This window comes from Trichosurus vulpecula, chromosome 2 (assembly GCF_011100635.1).
Source record: "Trichosurus vulpecula isolate mTriVul1 chromosome 2, mTriVul1.pri, whole genome shotgun sequence".
Lineage (NCBI taxonomy): Eukaryota > Metazoa > Chordata > Mammalia > Diprotodontia > Phalangeridae > Trichosurus > Trichosurus vulpecula.
In genome coordinates, this window is record NC_050574.1 from 223,096,498 (window position 1) to 223,112,178 (window position 15,681).

General features: G+C 38.7%; 1 protein-coding gene across 1 annotated transcript in view; it reads right to left on the reverse strand.

Moving 5' to 3' along the window:
• Nucleotides 1–973: 973 nt before the first annotated feature.
• Nucleotides 974–15,681, reverse strand: part of FASTKD1 (FAST kinase domains 1) — a 45,642-nt gene continuing 30,934 nt past the window's right edge. Inside the window, exons 10-14 of the mRNA XM_036746246.1 lie at nucleotides 15,025–15,156; nucleotides 13,254–13,367; nucleotides 2,598–2,736; nucleotides 2,196–2,310; nucleotides 974–1,339 (exon numbers count right to left, since the gene is read on the reverse strand). Of these exons, the coding sequence (XP_036602141.1) occupies nucleotides 1,244–1,339; nucleotides 2,196–2,310; nucleotides 2,598–2,736; nucleotides 13,254–13,367; nucleotides 15,025–15,156 (596 nt within the window). The 3' untranslated portion in view covers nucleotides 974–1,243. The remainder of the gene's footprint in view (nucleotides 1,340–2,195; nucleotides 2,311–2,597; nucleotides 2,737–13,253; nucleotides 13,368–15,024; nucleotides 15,157–15,681) is intronic.

Sequence of the window (15,681 nt, forward strand, 5' to 3'; positions counted from 1 at the left end):
CAGAGTATGTACATTCCTCACCACAACCACACACGCACATGCGCACGCACACACACACACACACACACACACACCCTCTCAAAAGTTAGACACCTTTACCACGCTAGTCACTTGTTCAATTATTCAGTTGTATTTGGCTCTCAAAAAGAGATTGGACTTCTCTGCATGAGCCATTTCACCAGAAACCTTAAGACTACTTTTAGAACTAGGCTGTGGCTGCTTCCCTTCTGAAATACTATCAAATTTATATCTGATTTTAGGCTAATTAGTTCAGTAATTTCCCCACTGAGGTAGAATGCTGATGTTTTTTCTTTACAGGACACAGAAATACTGACCTGATTTGACACTTTAGATCAGTATCTTAGCACTTGACAATGGTCACATGTAAGAAAAACAATGTAATGTCAGTTTAAGAACAAACATGACATTAATTTAACTAGAATTCACTGTTACTATCTGATAAAAGCACATATGCAATTTTAAAAGACTTTTTGTACTGGCTGCGTCAAAATAAGAGCAAGAACTATTTTAAATGGCATTAAAATGGCATGGTGACATATTGGCCTGATGATTCTTAACTTTGTTCTGAGCTTCATGTAATCATTAACTGTTTCAAAGGTTACATTTTAGTACATCTTTGCTTTAGAAATCAAAATGAAATTTCTGACCGTGGAATGGTCACAAAGAAAGGTGTAAAATATTTCCAGTTATGACAAAAGTGTTAATAAAATGTTTTAAATTATTATGACATTCAATAATATTTGGCCACTTGAACATCACAGAGTTAGTATTACATATATCTGGGAAAGATTGAAGAGAATATCTTTCCCATTGTTCATTTTAAATTGCTCTAAGATAAAGCCTGTATGATCCAGATCCCTGACTTGAAGCAAATAGAAAACTAGTGAGTTATAAATCTCTTTTGAATATCAGGATTCAGCGAGGCCTCAGGTGCCAATAAAATGCCTGATTACAATGTTCTTGAAAAAATATATTCAGGTATAATAATCCATTGTTAAGTCCAAAAAAAAAACCACCATGACTTTCATACCAAAAGAAGTGCTTAATGGAAAAAAATATACAATTTTGAAAATCTCTATTTGAAGAACTACAGGTTTGTTACATAATAACAACCTTATCTTTTTAATCAGTCTTAAATATTACAATATTGTTTTTAATCAAGTTCATATTTTCTATTATAATTTAAGTCTAAAATGTGATGTATCATAAATAAAAATTGTAATTATGATTTGACTTCTGCAAACATACGCTCTCTCAAATACTCCATCCAGCCATCCTTTGTTGATAATTCCATAGAATTCCATTCCAAATAAGGGATCTGTAAGATAGAAGATTCAGATTGCATTTGCTTCAGTAGAATCAGATATATAACCTATTTTTTTAAAATAAAAGATAAAAGCTTCTACGAAGCAGAGCTCTAGCAAGAATTTGGTTCATATCACATCCAACAGACCTTCTACAGAGCTAATGGGATCATGTTTCTTATGAATACTCCTGTTTCCTCTGCTTTCTTTCTTCTCTCTTCTCCTGAAGGCCAATACTGGGAGTTTTCTTTAGTGTGCTTCACCTCTCTCTCAACTTTACCCTCAGGGGAAAGAGCTCCAACTTTGGAGTCAGAAGACCTGGCTTCAAATCCTGCCTCTGACTCGTGGTGCCTTCTGTGACCCTGGGCAAGTCACCTAACTATTCTGGGCCTCAGATTCCTCACTTGTAAAATGGGTTGAAAGGGGAGAGGTCGGGGGTTGAAGGGAGGACTGGACTAGATGGCCTCTGAGGCCCCTGCCAGCTCTAGGTCTATGATTTCATGGTCCTTTTAACTCTGAACTAGCCCCCTCTGTTATCAAGTCAACATGTTTTCCAAAGAAAATAACCACTGAGGAAATAAGAATTTTCTGCTTTCTTCAATTCTGGAATTTTCAAATTAATCAGATTAATTTCAATTAAATTAAAATTAATTTAATAAATTAAAATTAAATTTAATTTTAATTAATCAAATTAATGAAATAATTCTGCCCACTTCGTATTAGGATAAACATCAATAAATCAAGTAGCATTTACTGAGTACTTACTATCTACCAGGTAGTGTGCTAGATGTTGGAAAAACATAATATTTATATGCAGTGCTCCTAAGTGGTTTAGTTTTTATAGTAGGCCATTATGAGTTTTCACTATACCTGAATCACATGATAACCCAAAATTTCCAGATGTCTTTTTTTCATAGCAGATCTTCCTTTTAAGTGGGGGATGTTTTTACAAAATGCTCGTGAATCCAAAAATTCTAAAGCAACCCTATATTGAACAAAAGGAACATTTCTTTTTATATCAAAATCAGACACTGAATAACTAAAAGTTTCCAAGAAACAAAAATGCCTTCAATTCCAACACTTAAATGCCTACCATATGCAAAACTTTTAAAATAACAAAAATCAAAGTAATTAGAACACCAAATTTCTTAATTACTTATAGCTGATGAGCTAATTTATGCAAAAAATATGGCAGAGTTCCTTGTTGATTAATAAATTCATTGTATAGTATAACTTTGACCCAACAAAATCTAAGATTTGAATACAATTTACCTTTGTGCTCCTGGTGGCAGCCCTGACCTGGTATCATGGGTATCTGGTCTCCAGTGTGCACTTGGCAGCTCATTCAAAACCACACCCTGATTTCTATGAGGAAGAGGCTTCTTCTTTTTATCCAAGATATATTCAAAATCTGTAAGGCAGTATGGTAATCAGATGCACAAACAAGGTAAATTTTTTCATTATGATGATATTTAAAAAACAAAAAGCAATATTGGGAGAAATTACTGCACTACTAAAAGCCGTGATCAGAGTGCACATTCACATGGTGCTTTAGGGTTTGCAAAGCACTTACTTTATATACATTATTTCATTTTATGCTGTGAGTGAGGTGATATCTCCATTTAATAGATGAGGAAACTAAAACTCAAAAACAGATAAGTGACTTATCTAGGATTAGTTACTCAGCTAATAAAGGAAGGATGTGGGAGGAGGGCTCAGTTCTTCCTGACCCTCAGTCTAATATTCTGATAAGCAACTCGAATTCATTTACTACCGAGCAGAATCTGCCCAATACAGCACACTTATCTGAAGATTAGTATGTCAATCTCTAACACTGGGCTAGCTCAGAATACATTAACGTAGTATTTATTTTAATCCCTAATATGAGAACCAGAGGGTGTGATTAATAATCCTTTCACAATGAGGAAAAATGAAGCACTGACTTGGTCAAATCCTAATTCACCTTTAATTAGCAAATATTACATCTCCTGAAAGACTAATCACATCATATACCAAGCTAGAAATAGTACAAATTAATCTATTTTTACACTTTTCACATTTTTTGTAATAACTTTTTTTAATGTATTTAATATATTTAGTTTTCAGCATTGATTTTCACAAGAGTTTGAATTACACATTTTCTCCCCATTTCCACCCTCCCACCCACTCCAAGATGGCATATACTCTAGCTGCCCCATTCCCCAGTCAGCCCTCCCTTCTGTCATCCTACTCCCCTCCCATCCCCCTTTCCCTTCTTTGTAGGGCAAGATAAATTTCTACGCCCCACTGCCTGTGTATCTTATTTCCTAGTTGCATGCAAAAACTTTTTTTTGTTTGTTTTTCAATGTCTGTTTTTAAAACTTTGAGTTCCAAATTCTCTCCCCTCTTCCCTCCCTGCCTGCCCTCCCTAAGAAGGCAAGCAATTCAGCAGAGGCCACATGTGTATCATTATGTAAAACCCTTCCACAATACTCATGTTGTGAAAAACTATATTTTGCTCCTTCCTAACCTATCCCCCTTTATTGACTTTTCTCCCTTGACCCTGTCCCTTTTTGAAAGTGTTTGTTTTTGATTACGTCCTCCCCGTCTGCCCTCCCTTCTATCGTCCCCCCTTTTTTATCTTCTTCCACCTTCTTTCCTGTGGGGTAAGATACCCAATTGAGTGTGTATGGTATTCCCTCCTCAGGTCAAATCCAATGAGAGCAAGATTTACTCATTCTTCCTCACCTGCCCCCTCTTTCCTTCCTACAAAACCGCTTTTTCTTGCCACTTTTATGTGAGATAATTTACCCCATTCTATCTCTCCCTTTCTCCCTCTCTCAATATATTCCTCTTTCATCCCTTAATTTGATTTTTTTTTGATATCATCCCTTCAGATTCAACTTACCCTGTGCCCTCTGTCTATATATATATATGTATATATGTATATATATACATATATATACATACACCTACATATATACATACACACATATGTATATACATACACATATATATATGCATATTTCTTTCAGCTACTATGATACTGAGGTCTCATGAATCATACACATCATCTTTCCATGTAGGAATGTAAACAAAACAGTTCAGCTTTAGCAAGTCCCTTATGATTTCTCTTTCTTGTTTACCTTTTCATGCTTCTCTTGATTCTTGTGTTTGAAAGTCAAATTTTCTATTCAGCTCTGGTCTTTTCACTGAGAAACTTTGAAAGTCCTCTATTTCGTTGAAAATCCATATTTTGCCTTGGAGCATGATACTCAGTTTTGCTAGGTAGGTGATTGTTGGTTTTAATCCTACCTCCACTGACCTCTGGAATATCATATTCCAAGCCCTTCGGTCCCTTAATGTGGAAGCTGCTAGATCCTGTGTTATCCTGATTGTTTTTCCATAATACTCAAATTGTTTCTTTCTGGCTGCTTGCAGTATTTTCTCCTTGACCTGGGAGCTCTGCAATTTGGCGACAATATTCCTAGGAGTTTTCTTTTTGGAATCTTTTTGAGGAGGTGATCTGTGGATTCTTTCAATTTCTATTTTGCCCTGTGGCTCTATAATATCAGGGCAGTTCTCCTTGATAATTTCTTGAAAGATGATATCTAGGCTCTTTTTTTGATCATGGCTTTCAGGTAGTCCAATAATTTTTAAATTATCTCTCTTGGATCTGTTTTCCAGGTCAGTGGTTTTTCCATTGAGATATTTCACATTGTCTTCCACTTTTTCATTCCTTTGGTTCTGTTTTATAATATCTTGGTTTCTCATAAAGTCACTAGGTTCCACTTGCTCCAATCTAATTTTTAAGGTAGTATTTTCTTCAGTGGTCTTTTGGACCTCCGTTTCCATTTGGCTAATTCTACCTTTCAAGGCATTCTTCTCCTCATTGGCTTTTTGGAGCTCTTTTGTCATTTGGGTTAGTCTATTTTTTAAGGTGTTGTTTCCTTCAATATTTTTTTTCAGTATTTTTTTGGGTCTCCTTTAGCAAGTCACTGACTTGTTTTTCATAGTTTTCTTGCATTCTTCTCATTTCTCATCCCAATTTTTCCTCTACTTCTCTAACTTGCTTTTCCAAATCCTTTTTGAGCTCTTCCATGGCCTGAGACCAGTTCATGTTTTTCTTGGAGGCTTTTGATATAGGCTCTTTGACTCTGTTGACTTCTTTAGGCTGCATGTTTTGGTCTTCTTTGTCACCAAAGAAAGATTCCAAAGTCTGAGACTGAATCTGAGTGAGTTTTTGCTGCCTGGCCATGTTCCCAGCCAACTTACTTGACCCTTGAATTTTTCAGCAGGGTATGACTGCTTGTAGAGTAAAGAGTACTTTGTTCCAAGCTTGAGGGAATGCGCTGTTGTTTTCAGAGCTATTTCTATACAGCCAGCTCTGCCCCACCAGCACTCCTCCTTCCCCAAGAACCGCCAACCTGGACCTGACTGGGATCTTAAGCAGGCTCTGCACTCCTGCTCTGATCTGCCACTTAATTCCTCCCACCAGGTGGGCCTGGGGCCAGAAGCAACTGCAGCTCTAGTTCTGGAGCTGCACCTTCCCCCACTGCCCCCGGAGCAGTGGCAAGAACTCTTTTCACTATGTCCCCTGCAGCTTTTCCCAATAACCTTCTCTGTTGTCTTTGGTGTTTGTGGGTTGAGAGGTCTGGTAACTGCCACAGTTCACTGATTCAGGGTGCTAGGGCCTGTTCCACCAGGCTCCTGGTCTGGTTGGTCCTGCTGCCGCCCACGCTGGGCTCCGCTCCCCTCCGCTCCGTGCGTGATAGACCTCATCCAGAGACCATCCAGGCTGTCCTGGGCTGGATTCCTGCTTCCCTCTGCTATTTTGTGGGTTCTACAGTTCTAGAATTTGTTCAGAGCCATTTTTATAGGTTTTTGGAGGGACCTGGTGGGGAGCTCACACAAGTCCCTGCTTTCCAGCCACCATCTTGGCTCCACCCCCCACTTTTCACATTTTCAATGAAGGAAGAAAAATATATAAGATATTTATTTTATATCAGCTTTAGAAATCATCTAGTCCAATCTCCCATCCAGTGTGTAAGAATCCCCTCTGTAATATTCCTGATACTCATTTAAGCTCTACTTGAATAAGCACATCTAGTAACGGGGAACTCATTGATGGGAGATGGGAAGGCACAGGAGGGTGGGGGGTGGGAACAAGCATTTATTAAGTGCTTACTATGTACTGGGCACTGTGCTTTCCAAATATCTCATTTGATCCAACAACTGTACGAAGTAGGTCCTATTATGATCCCCATTTTACAGCTGAGGAAACAGGCAGACAAAGATATAGTGACTTACCTAGGGTCACTGTAAGAGGAATGGCCTTTGTTTTCTTTGAGTGACTCAGCTTACCTCATTGAGCCTCTGGATGCTGTGGCTTGCTCTTCCGGGGCAGGAAGCCCAGAGAGCATGTCAGGAAGCAGAAAACTTCCTGTGATGAGTCATGGGGCTGGCTGAGGGGAGGTGTTAACAGCTACCCTAAGGGGAGGGGCCAAGTCAAGAACCAATCGGCCCTGGTCATTCAGGCAGTGCTTGATGATGTCAAAAACCCTATAAGAGGGGAGAGGACAGCTTGAAGCTCTCTCTTTCCTCTTCCGGTTGGTATGGGAGCAGCGGCAAGCAAGCGTGACTCTGGGCCAGCCCTTGCTCTCGGGCCGAGCCCAGATGTTGGTAACTATGAATTGTATTGGGTCTGTCTGTTGATATTTGTAACTTGTTTGTATTTTGGTTTTGAGGTTCGGGGTGCTGGTTTGTTTTTCTCCCGAACTAAATGAATGTTTTGAACCTCAGGGTGCTGGTTTTTTTCCCCTGAAGTAAGTCAATGAATCTGTATTTGGTCTGTCTCTTGATGCTTATCTGTATGCTCCCCTGAACTAACTGAATGCTAACTGAATGCTGGCGTTTTCCCCTAAACTAAATGATTGTTGTCTGTATGCTAACTGAATGCTGGATTAAAGTAAGCTGATCAACCCCTTCACCGTGCTTTCCTTGTTTAAGCAGATAAGAAGAACCTGTGCTGTCCCGGCAACCTCTTGGGTCTCGGCAACCTCCTGGGTCCCGGCAGCCTCCTGGGTGCTGGCTGTGGGGGAGGGATCTTACTCCCCCAGAGAAGCTGCTAGCTGGGTTGTTAAAACAGTCACATAGCTGGATAGCATCTGAGTTCAAATTTGAACTCAGGTCTTCCTGACTCCAGGCCCAGTGCTCTATCTAATAAGCCACCTAGCTGGCTCACAAAGCAGCTCTTTCCATTTTTTTAAGGAGAATTCTGTTAATAAGATCTTCTTTATTTTTAGCTAAAACTTACCTCCCTGTAAGTTTCACCCACTGGCACTCGTTCTGGCTTTTGAAATGATATATAACATCCAATCCCTTTTCAAATTGCAAGACCTTTGAATATTTGAAGACAGTAATCATGCCTCTCCTTACCTTCAAGTTCTCTCTCTTCCCCAGTTCATTTAATCATTCTTATGGCATGGTTTTAAGTCCCTTCATTCCTTCTGGTCACCCTCCTTTCAGTTCATCACAAAATACCAACGTTCCTCATAAAATGTGATGACATTAGTTTAACAGGCAACTGTATCACACTGTTGGTGTTCACATTAAGCTAGGAACTGTACAAATTAATTTATTTTTATACTGTATTTGAGTCACTGATTTTCTGAATCCAAATACAGGATTTTACATTTATTGCTATTACATTTTGTTACGTCATCATTCATTCCAACATGTTGAGATATTTTTAAATCTTTTTCTGCCATCCAGCATATTTGCCTTTCTCTTCCTATTCCGTGTCACCTTAAAAGCCTAGTCATATTTTCTATGTCTTCATCCAGATCTTTGATAAAAAATATTTAGTAGGGTAAAACCAAAAGTCCTGGTGTACAGTGTTGCAAATATTCTTCCACACTGGCATTGATTATATGAGTTAAGAAAAAAAAATTTAACTGGCTGTCCCCCATGCCAGGAAAGCTCTTCCCCCAAACTGCTAGCTTCCTTCAAGATTCACCTCAAATCTTGCTTTGCAAGAGGACTTTTCTGGTTTCCCCCTCAATCCTAGTGCCTTCTATCTGAGATTATCTCCCATTTACACTGTGTATTTACACACACACACACACAATATCTACATGTGTGTATACATATAAATATATGCAGGCATATGAGTATACACATATAGACACTGGCATACATCATGGTGTATATACATGGATGCATGTTACATGTGTGTACACATACTTTCTGCACATGCATGCATATGTCCATACATACATATACACATATAGTTGTTTGCATGTTTTCTTTTCCATTAGAACATGAGCTCATTTAAGGCTGTGAGTGTGTTTTTGCCTTTCTTTGTATCCCCAAATGCTTAACACAGGGCCTAGCACATAATAAATGCTTCCTAAATGCTTGCTGTCTAACTCTGCTTCTCCTGTGCAAGCTAAAACTCCTCGGTTCCTTCATGTGATCCTCATCTCAATATAACCTTGCAGCCTTTAACGATCCTGGCTGTCCTTTGCTGAATGCTCTCTACCTCATCAATGTCCTTCATACAATATGGCACCAAAAATAGAACGCAACATTCCAGATGTAGTTTGACCAAAACCAAGTACGGTAGGATTATCTCCTCCCTCGTCCTGTGCCCTATTCTTCTCTTCATAATATCACAGTAGCTTTTAAGGGTGCCATATCATTTTGCCTGTGCCTATTAAGTCTGCGGTTCGTTAAAACCTCCAGATTTTTTTTTTCCAGATCAAGTACTATCTAGTGAACTTGTGAAGCTGATTCTTAAATTCAAGCCTGAGTTTACATTTATCCCTATTAAATTTCACCTTTAACAGGAGTGGGGAACCCATCATTCTAATTGTAGTTGGAATTTTTAGGAATCCAACTCTGTTCAACATGTTAAGCTATTTCTTCCAGCTTTGTACGAATTTGATCAGCATGCCATCTAAGCCTTCAACCAAGTCACTGATAAAAATGTGAACATTACAAGGTAAAGCACAATGTCTTCTATCACTTGGGTCACTCAGCTAGAGACCTTCTTCCATGCTGGCATCAGATTACTCATTGCTCCTCTTTGGTTCACATTTGGCCAATTCCGGATCCACCTAAGTATATTATCACCTAGTCCACATCCTTTCATCTTGTTCGTAAGGATACTATGATAAGCACTGTCGAATGCATTGCTAAAATTGATAAATTTTGTCTAAGGCAGAAGTGTCAAATGTCCAGCCACTGTCCACATATGGCCCAAAACACTCCTGAGTATAGCCCAAACCAGATTAAAATGTAATTGGAAAATACTTAATAAAATAAACAAAAAGACAATAAAATATTGCTAACATTACATTTTAAAACTAAGCCAATATGTGGCCCGTAGGGATCCTTATGTACAGATTAATAGCCCCTGTTTGTATATGAGTTTGACACCACTGGTCTAAGGCACTCTCTTGATTTACTTGTCAAAAACAGAAATGGAAGTAGTCTTGTTTGGCCTCCTCTTCATGAAGCCATTCTGGTCTTTCTTTTTTCAAAACTCAGGCCATCTGCTCTCCTCCAGGCCTTCATCATTCCTCCCATTTTTCTTGATTATCCAGAGATCCATTACAGGAGCTCATCAATCACATCCGTCAGTCTCTTAGTACCTTAGATGGAATTCACCTCCGGGCTTGGGAACTGACATTATTCTTACAAGATTGTACCAAACTTTTATGTTCATCCTCAGTCGCATGACCCTGCATCTACCTTTTGTACATGTCTCTTTTTAAAAATTTTCTTTATGAGTTTTGTTTTTACCTCACATTTATTTCCAAATATATTCCTCCCCCACCCCCTACCAAGCCACCTCTCCACAAAGGTTTAAAAAGAAGCTAACCAACACAATGCCTATTTTGTCAATGTTCCACCCCAGGGAAAGTCCTCCCCTGCAATGAAAAGAATGAGGCGAATTTTCTCAATTCTTTTCCAAGGCCAACCTTGATTATTATTTTGATAAAAATAAAAGACCATAAAGACAAATGTCTGAGTTAGTTTATGAATTCCCTGTATATCCATATCTGTCTCTCTAGACAATTTCTCCATTTCTCTTCCTTGAAATTATTAGAAAAAGTAGTCTATGTTCGCTGCTTCTCCTTTCTCACCACCTCCAAGGGATCCTCTAACCCTTGCAATCATCAGGCTTCTACCCCCAGTTTAACTAAGACATATGAAGGGAAGAAGTAAGAGAGGAACTTCAGAGGCCGAGTTGCCCGCAGATTGTGGAGGATCCTGAATGCTAGGCTAAGATGGCTAGACTTTATTCAGTAGGGGCACTTTGGGACTGAAACTGCTCTTTTTTAAAACTGCCAATTGTATACCAATCACCAAATCCAGTTGCCTGTCCTCCAGTCTTTAAGCTCGGCCCCCCTCCTCTTCCTTTCCCCCTTGATCTCTTTGCAGCAAGACCCTGAAAAATGTTTCTTTTTTACCCTCTCATCCCTTGGTAGGATCAATGACACTACTTTTTCAATTTTCTTCTCCCTGAACAGATGATGAAACATAGCTCCCTCCACATCACAGAAAGGTTTGGGATGCGTGCAAAATGTTGCCTACGCTGTCAGATATGCTGAGACTATTGGTTGGTTTAAATATTTAATATCTTTGACACAAGAGAGGTAACATTCAGTATAAATCTGGAAATGACTATGATACAAAAACAAAAACTATCAATAAACTTTTTTCTTCAAGTATTAAAACCTTCCCTCACCCCCAATTTCTCCTCTTACATCTCTGGCCCCTACCTCTCTGTCCCCCCTTCTTCCTTTTAGCTCCTAAATATGACAAAGGAGATGTTCTTGGTCCTTTTAGCAATCTACATTTTCTTCTTTGGCAACCTCATCCACTCCCCAAAACATGTCACCACCCCCAGGCTTCCCCAAGCTTCAGACTCACACTTTCAGTTTCTATAGATAATACTCCCTGTCTGTTCCACTAAAAATGGTTTAAGCACTATATAAATATACATATACATGTGTTTTTATATAGAGATACACACATAGTACTGTTCTCAGAGTACTCATGGAATGTACAAAGCATGAATCCTGGGGACAGGGGCTGGAGCTGTGATTTTGTCACAGAGAATTCCTGGATGAAAAAAAAAAAAATCAAACTCCTGTACTCATGCAGGTCAGCAGCTACCCTGCAACTTAGAAGCTTTTTTGGGGGAGGCATTTAGGGTTAGGTGGCTTACCCAGGGTCACACACCTAATTAAATGTCTGAGGCTGGATTTGAACTCAGGTCCTCCTGACTCCAGGGCCAATGTTTTATCCACTGTGCCACCTGGCTGCCCCTAACTTACTTAGCATCTTACAGTTACCTAAAGCAGTGCTTCTTATACTGGGGGTCTCAAAAAATTTGGCAAAAGTAAAAGGTTTCTGAACGTGCAACAACCAAAAATTAATTAAAAATCAAACAGGTAATGAATCCGAGGCGTTTCTAGCAGTGCTCGCCTGTGTTGCATCGGGCAACTTCCCCGCAGCCTTGGTTCTGAACGCAAAGCACACACACTTTGCACTATGCAGGCTCTCAGGCCACTCAACGCTGCATGAGTGGAAAAAGTTTTAAGCCTAAAGCACTGAGAGTGCTTTCAGTGATCTGCCCAAAGTCACACTGTCAGTATATATCAGAAACAGGACTTGAACCCAGGTCTTCCTGGTTCCAAGGCCAGCCTTCTGTCCATTTATGCTATGCTCTCTCTCTAGTACATATAGTATTATTCACATTTTGCAGATGAGGAAGACTGAGGTACACAAAGGTTAAAGTGACTTGCCTGCCATCATGCAATCAGTAAGATATAGCTAGTCAGCGTTGGAGCTGGAATTTGAACTCAGGTCCCTAGCTTCTTATGTCCTGTTCTCCTTCCACTAGTACCTCAAAGTCAACACATTTTAAACTAAGCTTATTATCTCTATAGCCTCCCCAAAACCTACTCCTCTTTCTGACTTCATGTCTGTCAGTGGTCTTAGTCACCTGTGTTCAAAACCTCCAAATCCTCTCTGACTCCTTCAAAATCCACATGCAAAAAACCTCCAAGTGCTGTCATTTCTATCTTGGCAATGTCTCTTCTATTTGTCCTCCTTAGCATTCCTGATGCTATTCAGCCACCACTTTCAGTCAGGCCTCCATTACCTCTCTGCTGGACTTCTTCAACAGTCTCCTGACTGATGCCACTCCTGCCTCCAGGCTCTTCTCTCTGTAACCATTCTAAACACTGCAGCCAAATTTTCCTAATGCACATCTCTGATTATTATATTATATCATATCATATCATATTATCCCCAACTCCTAAAAACTTCCAATGGTCCCTAACTGCCTTCTAAATAAAAGTCCAGCCTTCTTAGTCTACCATTCAAGATCCTCCACAACCTGGGGACAACTTGACCTTAGAACTTCCTCTGTCACTTCTTCCCTTCATATGTTCTAGTCAAACTGGGCTCCTTTGCCAGTACTCAAACACATGTCCCTATATCTTTGTCCTGCCATTCATGAAGCTTGGAAAGCATTACTCCACTTACTTAGGGAATTTTAAAATCATAGCCATTGTACAAAGCCCAGTTCCAATGCTGCCACCCCCAGGATGTTTCCCTTGATCCCTCTGCCTCCCCTAAACTCTCAAGGCATATGATACCTTTCTCTACCCCAAAGCACAGTAACTTGTGTGAACATTTTATTTCCTCTAAGTGACTATCAATCTCTTCAAGACTGAGGCCAGAACTCAAACATCTTCATTAATCCCCTAAAGACTTAACCCTGTGCTTCAGCCAATGTAGGGGGAATGAATGAATATATGAATGCTTAAAGTTAAAAAAAAAGAAAAAAAGTTCTTCATGTTTCTTTTTCATGTTCTAATACTAATGAAGTAATTTTTACATTATTTTGGTCTCATTAACATGACTTACCCACTATGTATCCATAAGGTGTGAGAGCTGATGGTTTTGCATAATTGTGTCCTCCTAAGATTTCTCCCAACATTTTAGAAACCTGGTGTTGTACTGCACTGATACTGTCATTAACTAAAAGAAAAGAAAAATTACTTTGTTCAAAGACAGTTTTATTAACCTCTGAATAAAAATTATCCTGAAGAATTTATTCTATAGAATAGAAAAAAAAATTTGACAATTTCTATGAGCCTAAACTTTATAATAGTAACTTCTCATATTGTTTGAAAGATTAAATTAAAAACCAGTCTGTACACCATTTTTAAGATCTTGCTAAACCAGTGTGCCTCCCCCATCTAAGCACAGAGGTGATGGACTGGAGGTGAAGAAGGAGCTGCCCATTTTCAGATATAACAAATATATTTATTTGTTTTGATTGATCATAGTTATTTATTACAAGGGAAGACTTCTATTTGAGGGATGAGGAGAACTGGCAAATGGTGATAAGACTTTTTTAAAAAGCGTTAACATATTTCAAAAATACACCAAAGAGGGCAAAAAGATGTTTAAAAGGGGCCAGAGACAAGCAGGGGCAGTGTGGTTAGGACCAGGTATGTGACAGAAGTTCACAGTTTTCTAGACAATCTTTTCTGTTCTTCTTTTTGTACTGGCATGATCATATTTTCTGATGTTCACTAAGTTCATAATAAAAAAAGGTAAATTGTAAGCTAAATCAAAGTAAGATAAACTGGAGTCTCGTTATAACTTTATTTGCTATAGCAAGAAATTCCATTATAAGAGACATCCTTTTGGGGTTCTACTTAACTACTAAAAGGTAAACAGTGTTACCTATAAATCTTACTTTGGGCCACTGGCCTCAAGGATACTACTATCAATAGTCTCCAGTGAATTTTTAAGTCTTACATAACTTCCACAGTAACAACGATATAATTACCTCCTCAATTATCTGAGTCCCAGATACCAATATCTCTCTAGGAAATTCAAAGATATAAAACTATGCATACCCTTTGACCCAGCAATACCACTACTTAGTCTGTATCCCAAAGAAATAAAAAAGAAAAAAAGAGAAGGACCTATACATACAAAAATGTTTATTACGGCTCTTTTACTGGTGGCAGAGAATTGGAAATTAGGAAATTCCCCAACAACTGGGGAATAGCTGAACAAATTGTGGTATATGATTGTGATGGAATACTATTGTGCTATAAGAAATGACAATTAGGATGTTCTCAAAAAAAACCTGGAAATACTTACATGAACTGATGCAGAGTAAAATGGGCAGAACCAGAAGAACATTGTACACAGTAACAACACTATTGTAAGATGATCAACTGTGAATGACTTAGCTATTATCAGCAATACAGTGATCCAAGAGAATTACAAAGGACTTAGGATGAGAAATGCTATCCATCTCCTAAGAAAGAACTGATAGAGTTTGAATGCAGATCAAAGCATACTATGTTTCACTTTCTTTATTTTTCTTAGGGTTTTTTTAGTCTTTTTTTTCTCCTCACAACATGATTAATATGGAAACACGTTTTGCATGACTGCACATGTATAACCTATATCAGGTTGTTTGCCTCTCTCAAGGGAAGGAGAGAGGGAGAGAACTTGGAACTCAAAATTTTAAAAAATCAATGTTAAAAATTTTTTAGATGTAATTTTGGAAAAAAAATAAGATGAAGGAAGGAAGGAAGGAAGGAAGGAAGGAAGGAAGGAAGGAAGGAAGGAAGGAAGGAAGGAAGGAAGGAAGGAAGGAAAAAGTCCAAACCTTTACTGTACTGCTGCTGACAATAATGGTCATGAAACCAAGGAATTTCAAATTCAGGGCATTCCAAACAGACTGCTCTATTAAATTCCATGAGACGGCTGTGGGTTCTTGTACTTAAGAGAGGAGATAAGTCTGAAATTTAAAACATGAATTAGAATTAAAATCTAAACCTGGTGGCTCAAACCCTCTATTAATACAGATTATGTATCCCCCGTACCTAAAATGTATTCCCCACCTCCCCACTTCCTAGAATCCCTAGTTTCCTGCAAAACTCAGCTCAAATACCTTCCACATGAGACCTTTCCTAATCCCCAGCTGCTAATGCCAATCCTGCTTCCCCCTCCAAAAATATTATATTTATTTTGTCTATGCTTATGTGTGTATATGGTGGATCCCCCCAATAAGATGTAAGTTTTTTGAGGGCAGGAACAATTTCATTTTTGTCTTTGAATTGTCAGTACTTAGAACAGGGCCTAGAATTTGGTAAGACCTTATTAAAGACTTTATTCGATGATGAACCATGTTAATGATCTATTTTGTCATAATTTTTAAGCAAAAAAAGTGAAAAAATGAAGTTTATTTTTATTACAATCTTAAAGTATGTTGGCCTTTTTTCCCTCTTTTGAAAGGGGTATCCTTCAGCAATGTACTCGGTGT